The sequence below is a fragment of the Carettochelys insculpta genome, chromosome 10 (assembly GCF_033958435.1).
Source record: "Carettochelys insculpta isolate YL-2023 chromosome 10, ASM3395843v1, whole genome shotgun sequence".
NCBI classification, from domain to species: Eukaryota; Metazoa; Chordata; order Testudines; family Carettochelyidae; genus Carettochelys; species Carettochelys insculpta.
This window is the reverse complement of record NC_134146.1, coordinates 48,328,932-48,348,550: the sequence shown is the minus strand read 5'-3', so window position 1 is coordinate 48,348,550 and position 19,619 is coordinate 48,328,932. Positions and strand designations below refer to the sequence as shown.

Genomic DNA, 19,619 nt, shown 5'->3' with positions numbered 1-19,619 from the left:
GGTTCCACCATGTTTCCCATACTTGCACTGTGCCAGCCCTGGCCCCAGCCCCTGCCTCAGCCAGTGCAGGGCCCAGCCCCCGCAAGGGAGTCCCCTCCCACACTATGCAAGCTTCTCCTGGACCCAGTGTGGGGCTGGCCCAGCCCCCAACAGAGCTGACTTCCTGCTCATCCCCCTCCCCCTGCACCATGCCAGCCTCTTCCCTGGCCAGTGTGGGGTCTGGCTCAGCCCCCAATGGAGCGTCTCCCCCAGCCAGCACAGGCGATGCTACAAGTTTCTACCTAGAACTTTCTTCCAGCAGAGCTTCTGCTTGCAAGCTGAGCTGCAACAGGGCCTCTATTACTGTAGCTTGCTTCTTATGTTTGATTGATGTCCACCAGAGCATTTCCTCCCCCCTCCCCTGCAATATCACTGATATGGATTTTACTTTGACTTTCAACTGATCGGATATAAGCTAAGTCCCGGGGGAGATGGAAGTTGCTGTATAATCCTTTGAGCACCGAAGGGAATAGTGAAACGTGCCTTTGGTGGCCATCCCGGGTGGCAACAAGATGGCTTGCCTTGTGCAGCACATGTGGCTGTAACTGGAGACCAAACAATTGTAGTAGGATACTTGGCTCTGTTAATTTCAAAGGAGGGGCACCCTGCTGCCTTTTCTGATGTAACCATTATAATTCCAGCACAATGGCTTGATTGTGTAAGATGCTGAGCACCATCAGCTACATTGACTTAGTAGGTTGTAAGACCCCCGACACCTGTTTTTCAAAATACTTTTCGTACTAGGTCAGAATCTGCAGAAATTGACTTCTGTTAGAGACAAGCCAGAGCTTTTGTTCCAGAGCAAACTTTGTAAAACTTCAGTTTTTCTGTTTAACCCGACCTTCCAACCAGCTTTCTGACCTGAGTGTTCAATTTATCCAAACAAGGCCCAGACTGTGAGTCTACAAACCTAAATGCAATGCTGATAAGTAGGGCACTGCATGAAAAGCGTAGAGGGCATTTGGACCTTGCACTGTTGTGTCAGTAAACAGTGCCAGGTCGGGTGGGGAGGGAATGAGGGATTTGGTAATATTTTGATAGAGGAAGATGGCTAGACCAGATGCTCCCTTTTTCAGCTTGTGAACTTAAGATGGGAAAACAGCCTGCCATGAGGGCTCTCCCTTGCTTGGCCTTGCCCTGTGATTCCTGATGGGAGTTTGTTAAAAAAGACCTTCCTCCCCCATCCCCAACTTTTGAGAGGACCTTATAAGCTCCTCTGACAGCATAGGCTCTTTGGGGGCAGCAACCATCTTTTTGCTGTCTCTGTACAGCCCCAACCCCATGCTATGGGGTCCCTGGCTGCATAGTTCTGTTGCTAGGAGTGCTTATACCAGCAAAGCATGTTTCAGTGATAGACAAAAATCTTTAGAAATTTCTCCTGGATTTCAGCTTAACTGTCCCATTTTTAACTTCACATGCTCCCGTGTTCCTTTTCTCCTCCATGTCCCATGGCTCCTGGGCCATGCAAGGACACAGATGGGCTGTGTGGCAGGGACATGTGGGGCTGGTGGGCTCTTGGAGGGACTATGCCTCAGGTGTGTGCACAGCAAAGGCATTATTTCGGATTTTTAGGAGGAAACTAAAGTTGCATCAGCATATAATATAGAACCCTGTTTTAGGCTTGACCGGAAGCCAAGTGCATGGGAAATCCTGCATGCCAGATGCTTTTATGTGGTCCCTGAAATATTTGCATTTACTTGAAGTCATTATTGTTCTTTTACAATTATTATTTCCCTGGAGTCCGGACTTCACTGAAAAGTGATCACGCCTGTGTTTTGTGATTGTAGTGGAACCTGCAGAAAATGGGGGGAAGAGGGTTGCCAGAGACTGGAGTCTGTAGACCTAGTGGGGGAGACCACAGGCATTGACCCTCCCCCCACTGAAAAGGGGCCTAGACGTGCGTGTGTCGTGGAGGGGATCTGCCCCCTCGTGCACTGGCTGCAGGGCTGGAGCCATGTAAACCCCCACACCCTGCGCCTTCCAGCCCCTACAGGGTGCCCGCCGCGCGTGGCGGGAGGAGTAGTCCACCTCTTGCCTGACATTTTGATCGGGCTCAAGCCCTCAGAAAGGGGGCGCAGCTCGGCCCCTGCCCCCTTTCCCCGTCGCTGAGAGCGAGCCCCACGTTTTCCTAGCGGAGCTGCCGACGTTTTATGATCGGGCAACTGTGAGGTCAGCCCTCTTGCCGGGGGCCTGTGGGGTCCTTTGACGACACTTCCGGTCCGGAAGGAGGTGACGGCCGCCGCGCTGGTCACGGCACAGATCCGAGTACCGGCGTCGGTGGCTCCTGAGCCCCCAGGCCCACCGCGGAGCACGAGCGGCCCGGGCCGGGCGAGCCAGGCGGCAGCATGATCACCTCGGCCGGTGAGTGCCGGGCCGGGGCCTCCAGCTCCCTCACCCCGATTTAGCTGAGTCAGGGCGGCTGACTGGGCACGGCCGGAGCCGCCGCGCTGCCCCGGGGACCGGCTCCTCCATCCCCTCAGGGAGCGGCCTCCTTGGGCCCCCACTCCTCGAGCCTCTGGTGGGGACATCCGCCTGGCTGCCCCCTCCCGTGACCTCGGAGTCACCAGTGAGAGCATCACTGTGCAGCCGCCCCGCTCCTGCCTCCTCCCCGCTGCCCGCCATGGGCCATGGCAGGTTGGCGGGGGCAGAGGCTGGTAGGAGTAGACGGGGCCTCTCGGACTCTTGGGTTCTCTTTCCGTGTCTGCCTTTTACCTGCTGTGGCACCTCAGGGCAAGTCCCTTCCCGCCGCCATCTCCCTCAGTTTCCCCATCTGGGACGGAGCCAGCCCTGATTTAGTTCAGTGCTCTGGGGGCGGGGGGACTTGGCGGATATTCCCCAAAGCCTTTTAGATCCCAGAGGAGCCGGTCTGTAGAGGGGAAGTGTGTGATTATTTTTCTGGGCGACCGCTTTCCCCCTTCACCTTATCACAGCTGTGAAGGTTGGCTTGAGAAGTGTTTAATGTCAGGAACTGTGTTTAAAGTCTCTGATTTGCAGCTGGGCTCCTTCAGAAAAGGTCACTTTATTTAGATCTTGCTCTCTGGCTGATTTTGTCAGCTCCATTCTTCTCAAGACACACTTATTTGTCTAAACATTTTAGTAATTAGCTTTAATGTTGTGCTTTCTCTTTTAACTTTCTGTAGTTAAAATTGCCAAAAGTGTTTACTCCTTGATATTCACTGTTGCGTGTCAGCTGCCAGAGTTGCAGGAAAAATCCATTTTCATTGTTGCTCTGAGCGTCTTGTGACTTAGGATTCCATTCTGAATTGCTCCTACTGCATTGGGGTTGTCGATTCATAAGCAGACTTTTTATGATGTTTTAACCAACTTCCTATTTTTCTTGGTGATATTTGTCAATCCAGTACTGAGCCCAAACTGGAGTTGGCTTTGGGATTTTATGTGGGGATGCCTCTTTAAGAGTGCACTACTACACTTCTGCATGATATTGCTCACACCATGTGTGGGAGGTCATGCCAAAGGGGTGGTGAGGTTTTGCCAGCAGAGACAGGCCCACATACTTACTTGAAGTACTGGAATGTTTTGTATACTGGTAATGGATTTACATCCTATCTCTTCAGTGGGTGCAAATCTAGGCCTGAATACATATAGCTGAAATCTTCACAAAGAATTGATCTTTAGGAAATAAGCGATCCCTTACCTTCTCTGTGATGGAATCACAACTGCTTGTTCTGGGTATGTGATGGTTTTCTCAGTGGAAGAGGTGCTGCTCCCTTCCATATGACTGCCCCAGTCACCTGATGCTCCAAGGTTGTTGCTTATCCTTTGCAAAGTGTCACAGAACTGAATAGAGCACTCGTGCTATGCAGCTGAATGGTGGTTGGCACAATAAGAATAATACTGTTGGTAAAATCATGTAGAACAATGTTGTGGTTTCTGGGTCAGTCTTAGGAACTTTAATTTAATTTAATTTATTTTTAGTGCTATCATTGTCCACTGTATGCGAGCGACGGTGCCCAACCAGTAACAGATCCCTGTCCCAGGCAGGCTATTATGTAGAGACAAGAGGCAGTTGTCCAGAATAAATAGGTGTTTGGACATTATAGTTGAAAACCTGAAAGTAGATGAGCTTTTATAGCTTTCAAGCAGTGTACTTGATGTATGGCGACTGGGAACATCTTTCGGGTCTATGGAGGAGGTATGATTAAAGAGCTGAAGTATGGAGTAGGTGAAAGCTGAAGGGTGAGGTCAGCAATTAGCTTAGTATAGGGCTCATCAGGAAGTATAAGTGGAGAGAAGGGTAGGGAGAGAGGCAGGTGCAGAGTTAAGGAGAGCTCTGAAGTCAAGAAAAAGCTTCACTATATGAAAAAAAAGGAAAGCTAATGTAAAGATTCTAGAATGTGGGAGACATGGACAAAGCCAACAGGAAAGGAAAACGTTTATTAATGGTTGAGCCAGTGTTTAAGGTATTTGGTGTTTGAAAACTTTTCATGAATGAGAAAAAGAGTTCAAGGCAAAATTAATGGTCATTCTTTCCAGTCGACATCATGGTTCTCTCTACCTGATAGTTAAATGGTCAGTTCTAGGTCTAAATCCCATTTCTGGCTGGGGAGAACCAATTGGCTTCAAAACTTGAAACGGTCCCTTTAAGAATAAGAAAATTGGTGTGTGTTGGAGGGAGATGCCATAAGTCTTGTTTCTTGCCTGCTGTTTCTGGTAAATCAGTAAGGTACAGGATTGTATGAGATTAATTCCACTATCTGTACTCACTCCAGGAAAAGCGGATGCAGCCTGAATAGTGCATACATCTACGATAAAGGGTACATTTGAAAGTGTCACAGTGATTTAATATTTTGTCAAGAGAGTTATACACATGTATATGCTATTTTAAATGATACATTTGCAGTTAGTCTTTAAGATCTACTACCTATTAACTAAACCTATAGGCTATAATAATTTTGTTTTCACTATGCTATTTTTGGGCTAAATTATGTTTTCTGTTGCAGTGCATAAAAGTTCATCCCAGATAACAAGCTTTTTGTTTTGCAGCTGGAATTATTTCTCTGCTGGATGAAGAAGAGCCACAGCTGAAGGTAAGCTTGACAATGCTGCTTAGACTCAATAGCAACAAACCATGAGTGGAAACTTTGTACATTTTTTTTAAAAAATGGAGTGATGAAGTGGGTCTTTGCCCACAAAAGCTGATGGTTCAAAAATGTTAGTCTATAAGGTGCCAGAGGACTTGTCGTTGTTTTGGCATATAAAAACAAAAAGCAGTCAAGTAGCACTTTAAAGACTAGCAAAATAGTTTATTAGGTGAGCTTTCGTGGGACAGACCCACTTCTTCAGACCATTGCTGTTCTGGTCTGGCTATGGTCTGAAGAAGTGGGTCTGTCCCACGAAAGCTCACCTAATAAACTATTTTGCTAGTCTTTAAAGTGCTACTTGACTGCTTTGTGTTTTGATAGTGTATAGACTAGCACGGCTTCCTCTCTGTTACATTTTTGCATATAGAGACTAACATGGCTAACCTTCTGATAATAGAAATAGACAGATTTTAGCAACCATATTGGTTAGAAAAGAGCAGGTAGCATTTAAGTTGCAGCCAGTCAAAGAGCCTCATTGTTTGGAGCCTGAGACTCACAGGCAAGTCATGTGAAATGCAGCTGGCTTCAGCCAGTCTCTTCTTGTAGTGCCCAGAATGTTTGCACATTTTCATGCTGGGATCCCTGGTTTCTAGAGGCTCTGCCTTTCTGATGGTAAAATTTTGTAGGCTGCATTTGGCCTAGGGGTTACACTTTGGGTGTTCCTTTTTACTCTTTATTTTACTCTTTGAGTCAGAAATAATTCTTTCTCAAAAGTCTCTAACATAATTTGGGAGAGGTAAAACCAAAATAAACTAATCTTTCCACATAATCTTCCAAATATGTTTAGTAATCCTACTGGAGGGAGAAGAAAATATCCATGGAAACCTTACATTTTACAGACTATATAGGAAGGCTAGAAAGGCAACAGAGGCTATTGGAACCCAATGAACAACCCAAACCAGCAGAACAAAGAGGCAGTTGGCATGCTGATGGCATCACTCTGTCCTAGCTTGTACTCTCTCCAGGATATCGTTTTCAAAAATAGGCTGCTTTAGCCAATCATCTAGAAAACGGGGACAAAGACAGCTGTGAGTTCATTTAGAAGACTCTAAGCATTTTAAAGATTCTCAGTAAATAAGTCAGTTTGAACCACTGTGGCTCCCAGTGAAGATGAGGGGAGGTAGAATCAATGTCCCATATCCCTACCTTTAAAACTGGGATGAAGCGCTCTTGCGTTTCCCTCCAGGAAAGTCATGAGAATAAACTATATTTGGAATGCAGTATGAAGAAGTTAATTGCTGTGTAAGCAATGGTGATGGTTGCTTTGAGATCCTACTGTAGGAAACGGTCATAAGGAAAAAATAGAATGAATGCAGCTCTTTAACAATGAAACTTCTATTACTTTCCATAGGAGTTTGCTCTTCACAAATTGAATGCTGTTGTCAATGACTTCTGGGCAGAAATCTCTGAATCAGTGGATAAAATGTAAGAGAAGAAATAATTTATTCCGGGAAGGGTGGGCGCTCAAACAGAACATGGAATAAAACGATCTGCGTTTCCTCTGGTTACTTGAGCTTGGTTAATGAAATATTTAACTCCCCATTTTCCAAAAAGTGCAAGTTTTAGCTGGATTCTCTTGAGAATCTGCCTTCCTAAAGATACTGGTGAATTTGAAAATTTCGTCTCGGCCTCTGTCTTTGCAGGGAGCTTGGCATGCTGAACTGATTGTCTTTTCTCTGACCTTTTCAGTGAAGTTCTCTATGAAGATGAGGGCTTCCGGAGTCGCCAGTTTGCTGCCTTGGTGGCTTCCAAAGTGTTTTATCACCTGGGAGCCTTTGAGGAGTCTCTGAACTATGCCTTGGGAGCAGGCGATCTCTTCAATGTCAACGACAATTCAGAATATGTGGAGACTATCATTGGTAATCGACAGTAGCTCTAAATTGGGGGTGGGCAATAATTTTTGCAGAGGGGCCACTCTCTAAATTTTGGAACTGGTTGCAGACTGGCTCTGGACCCCTCTGGAAGGGGCGGGACCTCGGGCAGAAAGAGAGGGGCTGGGTGCTACAGAGAGAGACAGTGTGTGAGTGCAAAAGAGAAGCACCTTGTATGTGAGAGACTTTGTGACGCAGATTGTGTGTGTGCTGCAGTGTACATGTGACAGTAACTGTGTGTGGCACTGACTGGGTATGTGTGACAGTGTGTGTGCTGGCTGCTGCTATGTAAGTTTCTGAGACAAGCCACTGTCTGTCTCTTTAAAGGAAATCTGTCCTGCTTTGTCTCCCCTGTTCTGCACTCCTAAGTCTCTGCTTAACATTCCTGCTTCAGCCTGGAGCAGCTCTGCTGTGTCTTCCCTTCTCCCTGATCCCTGCTCTGCAGGGGCAGGGGGCACTCTGATTTCAGCACTCTCCTCTCCCCTCCACACTCACCCCTCTGCACAGCTAGCAGGAGAATCCTAGGAACAACTCAGTCTGAATGTTTTGGGCTTACCTGTGGACTTTTGTCATCTGCCTCCTGATGAACAGGTGATAGGAGGAGGGCTGGAAAGCAGTGGGAATGAGGCTAGCTGGAGTGAGGACTGAAAGAAGAGAAAGGTTGGATAAAAATCAGTCAGAATATGAAGCAGAATGTCCACAACTGACATGGCAAACTCCCATCTGCTGATACCAGTGACATTGAGGGACCACGGGTGACTTTCACTCTTCCCTCCCAGTGCATCTGGGGAGTCTCCTGTTGTTGCATCCCCACCCAGAATCTCCTGTTGTTTGAAACAGAGTCGTATATATGAGTTTTATACGGTCAGCGCTGAAATCAAGACTTTGGGTATTTAAGGTCACAGAACTGGTGACCACCCAAGTGATTTGATACTTGGGAGTAAGTGATTTGATAATGTAACCCTGGATTGTGATCATGTTTTGGGTCAAGTAATGTTAAAGTATGGATTTAGACAAAGTAAAGATAACATTCAATGGTTTGCCTCTCTGGGTGGGCGTTCATGTTCTTGCAGAGTGCTAAATTTTCTCCCATTTCTATTAGTTAGATCTTCTACTGTCTTGTACTAGTTTTAGAGCTGTGTTTGTCCAGGAAGCTGAAAGTGATTTTTCTTCATGTCCTTTTTCAGCAAAATGTATTGATCACTACACTAAGCAGTGTGTGGAGAATGCTGAACTGGCTGAAGTGGAGAAGAAGCCTGTTGATGAAAGACTGGAAGGGATTGTTAACAAGATGTTCCAGCGGTGTTTGGATGATCACAAGTACAAGCAGGCCATTGGCATTGCACTAGAGACCCGCAGGCTGGATGTCTTTGAGAAAACTATACTCGAGTCGGTAGGTGGAGGATTCACATGTAGCATTTAACTTTCCCCCTTAGAGTTTGGATCAAGAAAAGGGAGGTGCATATGACCATAAAACAGCAACATTTTGTTGGGGAAACAGAAGTGAAGGTCATTGGAAACGGTTTGGTGAAAACCAGTGATTCAGCTTGAATATGATTTTTACTTTATCTATTTATCTTTATTTTATTTATCTCTTTAATACAGTATTTAAAGGGACACTTAATATGCTGTGGTGGATAAGCATCATATAGATAAGTTTGAGTTCTAGTGGGACTTTCTGATTTCAGAATTAACTTATAAAACTTTTTTCATGAGCAAATCTGAAGACTCAAGTGTTGACAACAAGTAAATCATCTCTTCTAGGAAATGCAAGAGCCTCTCATTGTTTATAACTATGTATAACCTCTCTGTAGTAACTGTGGATGTTCCGATTAGTCACATACATGGCTCATCCTTTTTCGAATCCTGCTAAGCATGTGAGCCCAGCATCATCTTGCAGGAGTTGGATACCTGGAATGATGATGCGTTATGCAAAAAAGTATTTCCTTTTTTCTATTTTCAGTTTATATCCTTTTCATTTTATTGAATATATCCACATTTTTATATTATGAGAGAGGGAGTAATTAGGAGAGTGCCCAAATTATCTTGGCTATTCAGTTCTCCTTCTGTATGCCTTTATTATGTTCCATCTTGTTTACTTCAGTGTCTTAAGCTGTATAATCTTGATCTTTTCAGTCCTCATATGTCAGATTTTCCCACACAGCTAATAACTTTGTTCATTTTGAAACTTTCTGTTTCTGCTATAACTTACCTCACATGTTCTGATCAGAGCTGAATAGACTTTTCCCTTCTTAATCTTCCGCATGAAATATGCGTATAATCAGAATGCTTTTGGTGAACGTTCCATTTTACTGACATATCTGTGTTGAACAGCTGCATTTCCCTGGGTTGAATGCCTGATATTCAAGGAAAAGGGTGTGGAACAAGACAAATTAAATATTCTGCCCTTGTGTGTGAGGTTTTAATTTGGAGTAAATTGGGGTCTTGCCAGGCGTGTTGCTCCTTCGGGGTGGAGTATGTTTGTTCTGATTATTAACTGTCTTCTCATTTAGATCCTGTTTGTGTATGTGGTCTTTGAATTTCTATGAAAGAGGGAAAATAAGAGACCTGTTGTCAAGTTGTGTGTGCTTTTCTGTCAACATAAAGGAAATTTAAGTGATTTTAGTCCTTAATTTTGTGTTCAACAACATTTGTGATAAAGTCTCGACTGAATCTTTTCCTTTAATTTCAGAATGATGTTCCTGGAATGCTAGCTTATAGCTTAAAGCTCTGCATGTCTTTAATGCAGAATAAGCAGTTTCGTAATAAAGTGCTGAGAGTTCTGGTTAAAATCTACATGAACCTGGAGAAACCAGACTTCATCAATGTGTGCCAGGTAATGTGGAGCTCTGCTTTTCATAAACTCTTTGCTTAATAAACATAACTCTCTTCTTGGTGTGTCTAGCTCAGGCCAGGTTTACAGGTCTTAAAGTGGATGGTAGATACACAATTGCAGCTACAACAATTGCGTAGCTAGAAGCAACTTATCTGTGATCGACTTACCTGGTCGTTGTCACTGAGGGAGGTTGATGTGAGAAACTTTAAGAGCATCACACCCTGTTGTATTTTGTTTTAGATGTTTCCACAAAAATGGAACTTGTTCATTTGGCAAAACTTTTCAAATTTTTTTTCTAGTATTAGTATGAGACTATACCACCCTTTCTATAATGCAGTTGGATATATGGCAGGTTATGACCCTATAGCTGGAGAAAATGCTGTTATACATAGGGAAAACAGTTTATTCTTAAGAAGTTTCTCTGACAGTAACTTGTATGTAGAATGAGAATAAGGAAAATATCAAATGCATACAAGAATTATTGTGAGATTATTAGTATCTGCCATGGGTGGGAACACTCCTGTCCCAGGTGAACAGTACAGAAATTAGTATGGGAAAATTGGTGTTACTTCTTTCATTTTGGAGTATCATCTTTCTGATGGATTTATCTCTCTCATTTTTTCAGTGCCTAATTTTCCTGGATGACCCTCAGGCTGTAAGCGATATCTTGGAAAAGCTGGTGAAGGAAGACAACCTTCTCATGGCTTATCAGATCTGCTTTGATCTGTATGAAAGTGCCAGCCAGCAGTTCTTGTCCTCTGTGATCCAGAATCTCGACACTGTTGGAACCCCTATTGCCTCTGTGCCTGGATCAACCAACACGGGGACTGTCCCAGGATCTGAGAGAGAGAGGTGAGGAAGTTGGTTTGACTAGAAATGTAAATGTCATGTTCTGTTGGAATACAATTGTCTTTTATTTTATGCAGGAACATTGGAAGAGCATGCGTCAATATTCTTTCAGCTATTGCAGTGTCTGAGAACTTAAAAAATTGGGGCCTGCCTTACTGCTACATGTAGATTTTGTGGTTTGTTTTGTGTAATCCAAATAGACTTAGGGGAATGTATGGCCTAGGGATTTGTACAATTCAAGGCCCTTGTTTTCAATTTTGGTTTTATTCACAATTTCCTGGGGATTTAGCAGCGTTTATTACAAATATTTTTAATAAAGGGTGAAAATTCCTGAAGAATATTGATCTGATTTTTCTGAGTGAATATTGAGGGACAGTAAAAGTTAAATGCTGTGGTGGTTTATTTCATGAACTACGTATGTAGCATTACTAGGTGGTATGTGAACCTATTGGAGGCTAGAGATAGTGTAACAGAGAGAATTTAATTACACTTAAATTGTTTATAAATACATCTTACCTAGTATGCTATTGTCAGGGCTTCCTCCCCACTTTGACACTGAGTGCAGAAAGTGGGGCCCCACAAAAACCTTAACAAATATCTTGCCTCTATAAGCTCCGCTTAAAAAAATCTCCTCACAGTCTCGGATTTCCTGACCCTGGGGGGTTGTTCGCTGCCACCACCACCGCCAAGTGGAAAAGCCCCCCTTAGAAAACAGGAAGACGCACTTGGATAATTCCCTGTGGGGTAACCTCCAAGCTTCACCGTTCCTTAGGAGATAGCTTGGAAACAAAAAGCTGTAATCTGATAGCTGACCTTTTGGTCTAGACATGAAAGGAAAAAAAAAGTAGACACTCCTCTAGGACATAGGAATCAAATTATTCCCTTAAAAAGTAGTTTATTAACAGAACAAAGGATGGAAAAATACCAAGAAAGTAAATGGGCATACTTAGTTGCTGGGTGTAATCAAAGCCACTAAAAATTGTTAATATCAGAACACAGATAATTAGTTTCCTGGGATTCAGCTTAGAAGTTAGAGAGCACAGGAGAGAAAAAAAAACCATCAACCAGCCTAGAAAGTCCCACACTAAATCCAAATTAAAAATAACCTGATTGCATCTAACTAAATATTTACTTTCTACTTACATATGATTATGAGATGGCCAGAATCTTTACTGGATTTATTCATCCTGCTTAAGCATCTTGTCTGCATCTTTGTGTCTTTCTGCTTCAGTCCAGTGCAAAAGACTCCTCAGTCTGCAATCGTTATCAACTCAGAAGAATTTCTCTTTCTCCCATTGGCTTACCTGGCTGCCACACTTAGAGACCCTCTAAGGATTTAGCCCTTTACAGGCATTCATTTATGACAGCTGTATTGGATTTTCTTAGCATAATCATTATTTTCATGTACTTGAGTAGCCCACAGTCTGGGTGAAAATTGGTTAAAATTAAATAACTTTTGTAAAACCTGGGAAACAATCAGTAGAAATCAGAAATGAAAGGCCTTGCTACTGAAGTAATACAAAGTCTTTCACTTCTAGAACAAAGGTTGTTGGCTCAAATCCAGCCTAGAACTGTGTCCTAGGAGGTTATTACCATCTGAGGACTTCCTTGCTATGCCCAGGTGTGTTAGCTCCACACCAAGCCCAGGATCTCTTATCACCAGAGATCACGTTTGCACCCCAATTTCCTGTGTCAGGATGCAATGTTGAGCAGGATCTTAATGGTCAGATGCCCACATTATACAAGACACGTACCCATAAGTGTGGCTAATTGGTCTCATTTCATCTCCTCTGTGGCCCTCACAAGTAGTTCTTGAGACGTGAAGGCTGCTCTCTCTCTGTTAAGATGGAGACGTGTGGGGGAAGCCTGTAGTACTCTGCCCTTCCTGTGTCTTGCCTTTAGCCTCTGGGGCTCCCATACAAGCGCCTACATCTAATTAAATCTCATTTAACGGGGACTAGTCCAAACCAAGATCACGAACACACATGGGCTTACGGAAATGTAGGAAGTTGGGTCCAAGTAAAATGTCGGACAGAGAGAATCTGTACAGTATATTGGGCTATTGTGAGAAGTGGAACGTTTCTGTCCACTACCGAAGCACGTCCAGCCTTTGTGTCAGTGCCAGCTTACTGACTTGGATTATTTTGCCATTTATCACTGTATCCATCCTTACAGACAGTGGTAGCCCCAAGGTTTTTGAGTGGGAGGTAATTCCCTTCCTGTGTCTCACTCTGAAACACATTTCCACCTGTAGTTTTCCCACACTTCACCCCTGCTTCTCAGGCATGTAGGTGTCTTCAGTCACTGCACTTTGAAGTCCACATGGGGTGTGTGTGTGTCAGTCATTTATCCCTGACTCCCCTTTGACTCAGATTTCAGAGAGCTGTTATGCCTGTGTCATCCCCTGGCCATGCCCAAGGTCTCTTATCCCCAGACGTCACAGTCACACACCAGTCTCTGGTGTCAGAATGCAACATTCAGCTGCTGCCAAAGCATTTGGCTGTCCTGAGATGTGAACTGGGTTGTACCTTTTTATTTTGTGTTGTGTTTTATTTCAGTGACACTATGGAAACCGAAGAGAAGCCCAGTAGCACTTGTGCTGTGAAGACTGCAGAATCTGTGAGTGCCATTCCATGATAATCAATGGGTCCTATTCATCTCTCCATATGTATTTTGCTTAGTTCTCCTCTTTCTCCCTGTCACAAAGTGGGATGACCTGTAAGGGAGCTGGGATTAGCCCTGTCTGTGACAAAATTGGCTTCCTTCTAGAAGGGGATAGTTTGAGACTGGGGGTCAGGTCGTAGCCATATGTTCAGTTGGTCTGCAGATAAAAGGCCATAAAACAGCTCAGATTAAAAACTGAAGGTGGTAGTAGGCTTCTGCAGGAGCCTGAAGGTCAGATAGACAGACCTGAGTTATCTGGGCTATATTGGTGTTGAGGAACTAAATTCTCCTCAAATTAAAGCTGAAATCCTGCTGGCTGTCAGGTACTTCATTTTTGGCAGTGGCTGGTGAATGGGCCCACTCTCCCAGAAAGCTCATTCATTAACAATTTTCCTGACTGAGGGAGCATGGACATTGGCAACTCCTTTGGGCATTCCAGAAGCAGAATAATGCAAACTGTTCATTTTCCCTGGGTTTGTACACTCTGCCTCAGCAGTGCTTGCAACCCAGAAGTGAAGGTTAGAGCCTGGTGTATGAGTTCTGAGCTCCACCTGGGAACAGTGCCCATTGTGTTATTGCTGTGCTACTTGGTTGGTGCATCGGATTTACTGTAAATGTACATACATATTGCTGTCCAGCGCACTAAGCAACGGTTGCAGCAGCCTATCTTGCCGTTTCTGGGGATGGAGAAAGGAGTAAATATGAACTAAGATAATGCACAATGCAGACTAGTTGTGGGACTCTTTGAGGTTCTCTTGTAAATAGGTGAAAGGTAGAAATATTTGCTTGTTCAACTGTAAGTAGAAATATTTGCTGAAAATACATTCAGGCAAAGAAACAAGAGGGTGGAAATTCTATGAGCAGTGCACGCTGGGGGCTTGGTGTCTTGAGCTATTTTCAGCTGTCTGAACACCATTGGTTGTGGCCAGGGACAAATGTCCAGAAGTACTACTTGTGGCCTGAATCATTCCTGAATTTAATGTGTCCCAAAACAGAAAGGAAATAATTGAGGAGATTAGTTAATGGTCTAACCTAGCTATACTCAGCAGATCTCTTTAATACAAAGCTGCTACAAAGAGACCCAGTGTACTTTCCACCCTCAGTGAAACAGCACTAAGTGGAGACTTAACTCCTGCAGGGTATCTAGGGCTGTAGGGGCAGGTTATCCTGGCAGAGCACTGGAAATGAGCAGGGAGTAGAAATACAGCAGCAATTGGTAGAATGTTCCGAAAGTCATAACACAATTTCTCCCCTTCCAGCCATTGTAAATTGGGGCAGGATGGTTTCCATCAATCATCTTCATTGAATTAATGTGTGCTCTGATTTCCTGAGAAGTTCTAGCTGCATTGTGAGGAGCAGCCTTTGACACCCGAAGTATTAGTGTTTTGAGTCCTTCCTCAGTTCAGTGCCCCGGGACATATAAGTACAGTGTTAATATAGGTGATGGCCTGTTGGGGGGGATTTCTCTTTTCATCTGCTGAATATGTGAGAGTCCAACCAAAGTAGCATATTGAGCCTTTTTGGCATTTGGCACAGGTTTCTTTCCAGTACCTTCCATGGATTGCATTTAACCTTGGGCCTCTGTGCCAAGACACGAAGGCGCTCCTGTTAATGTTTCTGGGAGCTGGGTATATACATTTTGAGAAGAATTAACGCTCTTTTCTCTTCCTAGAGGTGTTAGTCTCTGAAGTGTACAATGGGGCACATATTGTATATCTGCTTGTCTGTTAGCTGTCTCACAGGTTTGACCCTGGGGGAAGGCAAGGATGCTGATGAGCTGTTTTGTTTTTGTCATTTGTATGTGAAGAACCCAGAACCTAAGGACCAGATTTCAAAAATGATAAAAATTTTAAGTGGCGAAATGGCTATTGAGTTACACCTGCAGTTTTTGATACGAAACAACAATACAGACCTGATGATTCTCAAAAACACAAAGGTAAGAGACCTTGGATTCTCTTTTTGTTTTTGGATTCATTACAGATTTTTGGGTGACTGTATTGAATGTAGTGTTTCTTTGGAGGACTAGGTTTTAGCAAGGGCTATATGTTTCTTGGAATAGTCTTTTCATTGTCTCTCTCTTTCCAAGACTCTAATTTATTGATCACCCCAGATTAATTTTAAATCTTTAAACTTCAAGGCTAAGCGAGGTCTGCTTGTTCCCCCACCATCAAGCCCAAGGTTTAACAACCCTTGGCCCAGGTGCCAAGAGTGGCATGTGAGCTTACTTTCACCAGCACATGAGGTGGGAGCTCAGCCCTGGCCCTCCCACCATGCAGCTGGGAGCTTGCTCAAAGACATGCTGCCTGTGGGTTCACAAAAGACCAGTAAATGCCACCAACCACTACCTGTAAGGTAAAACTCTGCATCTTAATTAATGAAGCTGTTGTAAGTAGGACTATTATTGACTTTAAAAAGTATCACTGGCACTTGGACTGTACGTGGGTCAAAAGGTCAGATTTTGGCACTCTACCTCTGAGGAAAGGTTGCTGACCCCTGATCTGGCCCAGAGCCATCATCCTCTGAAGTGTGGCCCAGAGAATCCTGAGGTGTGGCCTTTGGCACCTTTTGTTGCTTCAGGTGTGCATGTTTAAAGTTTATGTGCAACCCTCTGTTGTAAACCACAATAGAAAGATTATTTGAATCTGAATTGTAATTTCTGTCCTTAGCAAGAGGTGGCATGAAACTGTTACTATAAGCAGTTACACATCTGCTGAGAGGGTCTATTTTAAATGTGCTAGAAATGCATGACGTCCTTTTGAACAATAATTCGACATAGCCTTCTGGGCTGAGTTTAAATTACAGTCAGCAGCACCTTCTGGGTAGCAGTAGGTTCCCGAAGCTCCTGGAATTTAGGTGTTCTCATTTGTTTGTATTGGTACTTCATCCCAAAAGTTTACAGAAGGGACTTGTCTGCATTAGAACAGCTGAATTGATATTGGATAGATGTGAATTCACAAGCTATGCATCCCCTTCAGGAAAAGGATTATGGTTAGATGAGGGTTAATTAATAAACTCAGTCTGGTTGTGACTTGTTTTTCAAGTCCAACATGAGCAGAGCTATGCGTCTTAGTTGTAAATTTTTTTTTCTTTCTTTCTTTCAATCTGGCATATGTTTATTGCTTCTTGGTGATGCCTCCTTTTGCTCTTCCAGGATGCAGTGCGGAACTCTGTGTGTCACACAGCAACAGTTATAGCAAACTCCTTTATGCACTGTGGGACAACCAGTGACCAGTTCCTTCGGTAACTATGTTGCAAAGAAGTCCAGTCAGCATTCAGAAAGCTACAATGCTGCATGTACAGTACTGTTCACCCGGTCTCCAAAAGGACATTGCAGAGCTAGAGGGGAATCAGCAAAGACATGATAATAATCAAGGGTCCTGGAAAAGCTGTCACACACAGTGTGTGAAAAGTTTGGAATTGTTTCCTTTAGAAAGGACGTGTATAAGCTGGGAAGGGATGAAAGTGTATCAGTTAAAAAAGGGAGATTGGGAGTTTCTCTTGTCTCATAAAACAAAACAAAGGTCATTCAGTGAAATTAAAAGGTGGGAAATTCAAAACCAATAGAAGAAATATTTTCCCACTTCATGAAATTAGTCTGGGATCTTATTGCCAAGGGGAGATCATTATGGGTGAGAATTTAGCACGATTCAAAAAGAGACTGGATGACATGGAAATCAAGGCTATCCAGAGCTGCCACATTTTGAAAGAGAGATTAAATCTTGTGCTTTTTTGTGTTAAGCCAGTCTGTCTTTCTTAGAGATGAAGATGGGGCTGAGATTGAGGGTCACATCATCTCACGTTGGCTTTTTTGTGGGGTTACCTCTAAAGCGTCTGGGTCTGGCCACTGTCAGACATGGCATTCTGCTTTAGAGGGACCAGTAGACTAATCCAGTCTGGCAGTTTCTGTTTTTCTGTGACTAGAGGCTGGCTTGCTGCTGAGCTTAGTGACACTCCTGGAGGTCAAAGGTGGAGACTGAATCCACTGCAGTAGAAAATGACTAATGAAATCCCTCCAGCTGAGCTGGGAACATTGCTGAGAGGTTGCATGGTGAGCAGTGTCCAGCTCTCTGGAGGGATTGCTCAGCCTGCAGCCAAGTCCTTGAATATGTTGAAGTAGTACGTAGATTTATTTAGTTCTGTCTCATCGCTTAGTGCTTCTGTTCAGTTGAGTATTTGTCAGGGTTCAGCATCTGAGCTGGGACCAGTTGGAAATCAGGTCTACTGAAGGCTGCAGAGCATAGAAGCAATCCCCTCCCCATCTCCAATAGCAGATTTTTCTGATGAAGTGTGTTAGTGAATAGTGACAGAAAGAGAGCCATGCTAGTCTGTATTCTATTAAAACAAAATGGCAGTCATGTACCACTTTAAAAACTGACAAAATAATTTATTAGGGGTGCATCTACACTGGGAATTAACTTTGAAGTCAGGCACAACATTGAAGTAGCCAGCAGAGAGTCTACACACATTTTCGCTTACTTCAAAGTTAACTTTAAAGTTGGGCTCCCTACTTTGAAGTTAACTTCGAAGTAGGGAGCCCAACTTTGAAGTCCTTACTCCATTCCTGGGAATGGAGTAGTGCCCTACTTCGAAGTTTAAGTTTAGCTTCGAAGTAGGGAGTGTGTAGAGGCTCTACTTTGCAGTTGTTTTTATAGTGTAGACACAACCTAGGTGATGAGGTTTCATGAGACAGACCCACTTCTTCAGATCATAGCCTTACCAGAACAGACTCAATATATAAAGCACAGAGGTCCAAAAATTATCATCAAGGTTAGCAAATCAGAAGAGCAGAGGGATGGCAGCGGTTGTGAGGTGGGGAAGATAAGAGTTAGATAAAACACCAAAGTATGTGAAAGAGTCCTAATAATGGGTCAGGTGGTTGCTGTCTCTGTTCAAACCATGTATTATGTATTGAGTCTCTTCTGGTATGGCTGTGATCTGAAGAGGTGGGTCTGTCCCATGAAAGCTCATTACCTAACAAATTATTTTGTTTGTCTTTAAAGTGAGATACACACCTCATAGAGCTGGAAGGGACCTTGGGAGGTCATAGAGTTTAGTCTCCTGCCCTCTTGGCAGGGCCCACCATTCCTGACACTTTTTTTTTTTTTTAATACATGTGCCCCAGATCCCTACACGGTACTCTCAAAGATTGAGCGCTCAACCCTCAGTTTGGCAGGGCAATGCTCAAACCACTGAGCTATCCCTCCTGCTGTGCTGCATCACTGCTGTATTGTTTTGTGTTAGTGAATGTTTTAGAAATTTGTATTCAACCCCTGACTTTCCTCCTTCCAGAGATAATTTGGAGTGGCTGGCCAGAGCAACGAATTGGGCTAAGTTTACTGCTACTGCAAGCCTGGGAGTCATACATAAGGTAATGCTGCATTCATTCCCGAGTGCTGAAATTTAAGCTCTTGCCACGCCAATGCTGAGACTGTTGCTTCTGGAATACAGAGGGGATTGTGTGATATACACCAAGGTCCTTTTCACATTTCAACTCTTAACCAAGTTGGTAGCGAGTCACTGATGAGGTTGTCCGTAAATGTTCATTTCTGTGTGGAATCTGATGTAAAATTTGGTTAGGAACCAAGGCAGTTAATGGTACCTGAACCCTGACAGGGCGGTTGGCTGGCCAAGAATTATCCTGTGAGTGGCTTGGTCCTTTTTGTTAGCAGTGCAATCCAGACACTAATCATGTTCGTGTAACTGGTTTGGTTGAACCTGAGGAGTGCATATCAGAGTGCATTCTGCTCACAGAATCCCCATTTGTGTATTGTCTCCAAGAACTTTACTCCAATGAAGCTCCATAGAAGAGCTGCTCAGACTATCCCTAGATGTATGGGTACAAACATAACTGGGAAGCCTCTGAACATGCAAATGTGTCTCTATGGGAGAACAGTTGCTGTCTGGGCACAAACTGAAATGTGTTACCTTTAACCAATTTAGCTGATTACGAAACCACTATTAACATTTGTTCTGTGGACATGGCCTGATGTTTTAATGAGCATGTCCAAATACTGTAAACTAACATCTAATTTTAAGAGACATCAGACACTTGATGGCTTCTTAATTGTAGAGGTGTGTGAAGACTCAGCTGATTTCCATATTTTTTCCTGAAGCATGCTTGCTTAAGTGAAAAAAAGGGGAGGTGGGGGGGCTTTTTTGCTACAGTACAGTCAGAGGGACCACACTTCTGCCCTCCTTTGCATCAGTTGCAGAGGATGGTGGCTTCCATTTACCTAAATTAAATGTCATCTGCAGTTT

The 19,619-nt window shown here is 43.7% G+C and overlaps 1 protein-coding gene across 1 annotated transcript in view; it reads left to right on the top strand.

The window, feature by feature from the left end:
- The first annotated feature begins 2,259 nt into the window (after positions 1 to 2,259).
- PSMD1 (proteasome 26S subunit, non-ATPase 1) overlaps positions 2,260 to 19,619 on the top strand; it is a 129,336-nt gene continuing 111,976 nt past the window's right edge. The window contains exons 1-11 of the mRNA XM_075004294.1: positions 2,260 to 2,400; positions 5,044 to 5,087; positions 6,493 to 6,566; positions 6,831 to 7,000; positions 8,200 to 8,405; positions 9,705 to 9,848; positions 10,474 to 10,700; positions 13,256 to 13,316; positions 15,169 to 15,297; positions 16,513 to 16,601; positions 18,651 to 18,729. Of these exons, the coding sequence (XP_074860395.1) occupies positions 2,385 to 2,400; positions 5,044 to 5,087; positions 6,493 to 6,566; positions 6,831 to 7,000; positions 8,200 to 8,405; positions 9,705 to 9,848; positions 10,474 to 10,700; positions 13,256 to 13,316; positions 15,169 to 15,297; positions 16,513 to 16,601; positions 18,651 to 18,729 (1,239 nt within the window). The 5' untranslated portion in view covers positions 2,260 to 2,384. The remainder of the gene's footprint in view (positions 2,401 to 5,043; positions 5,088 to 6,492; positions 6,567 to 6,830; positions 7,001 to 8,199; positions 8,406 to 9,704; positions 9,849 to 10,473; positions 10,701 to 13,255; positions 13,317 to 15,168; positions 15,298 to 16,512; positions 16,602 to 18,650; positions 18,730 to 19,619) is intronic.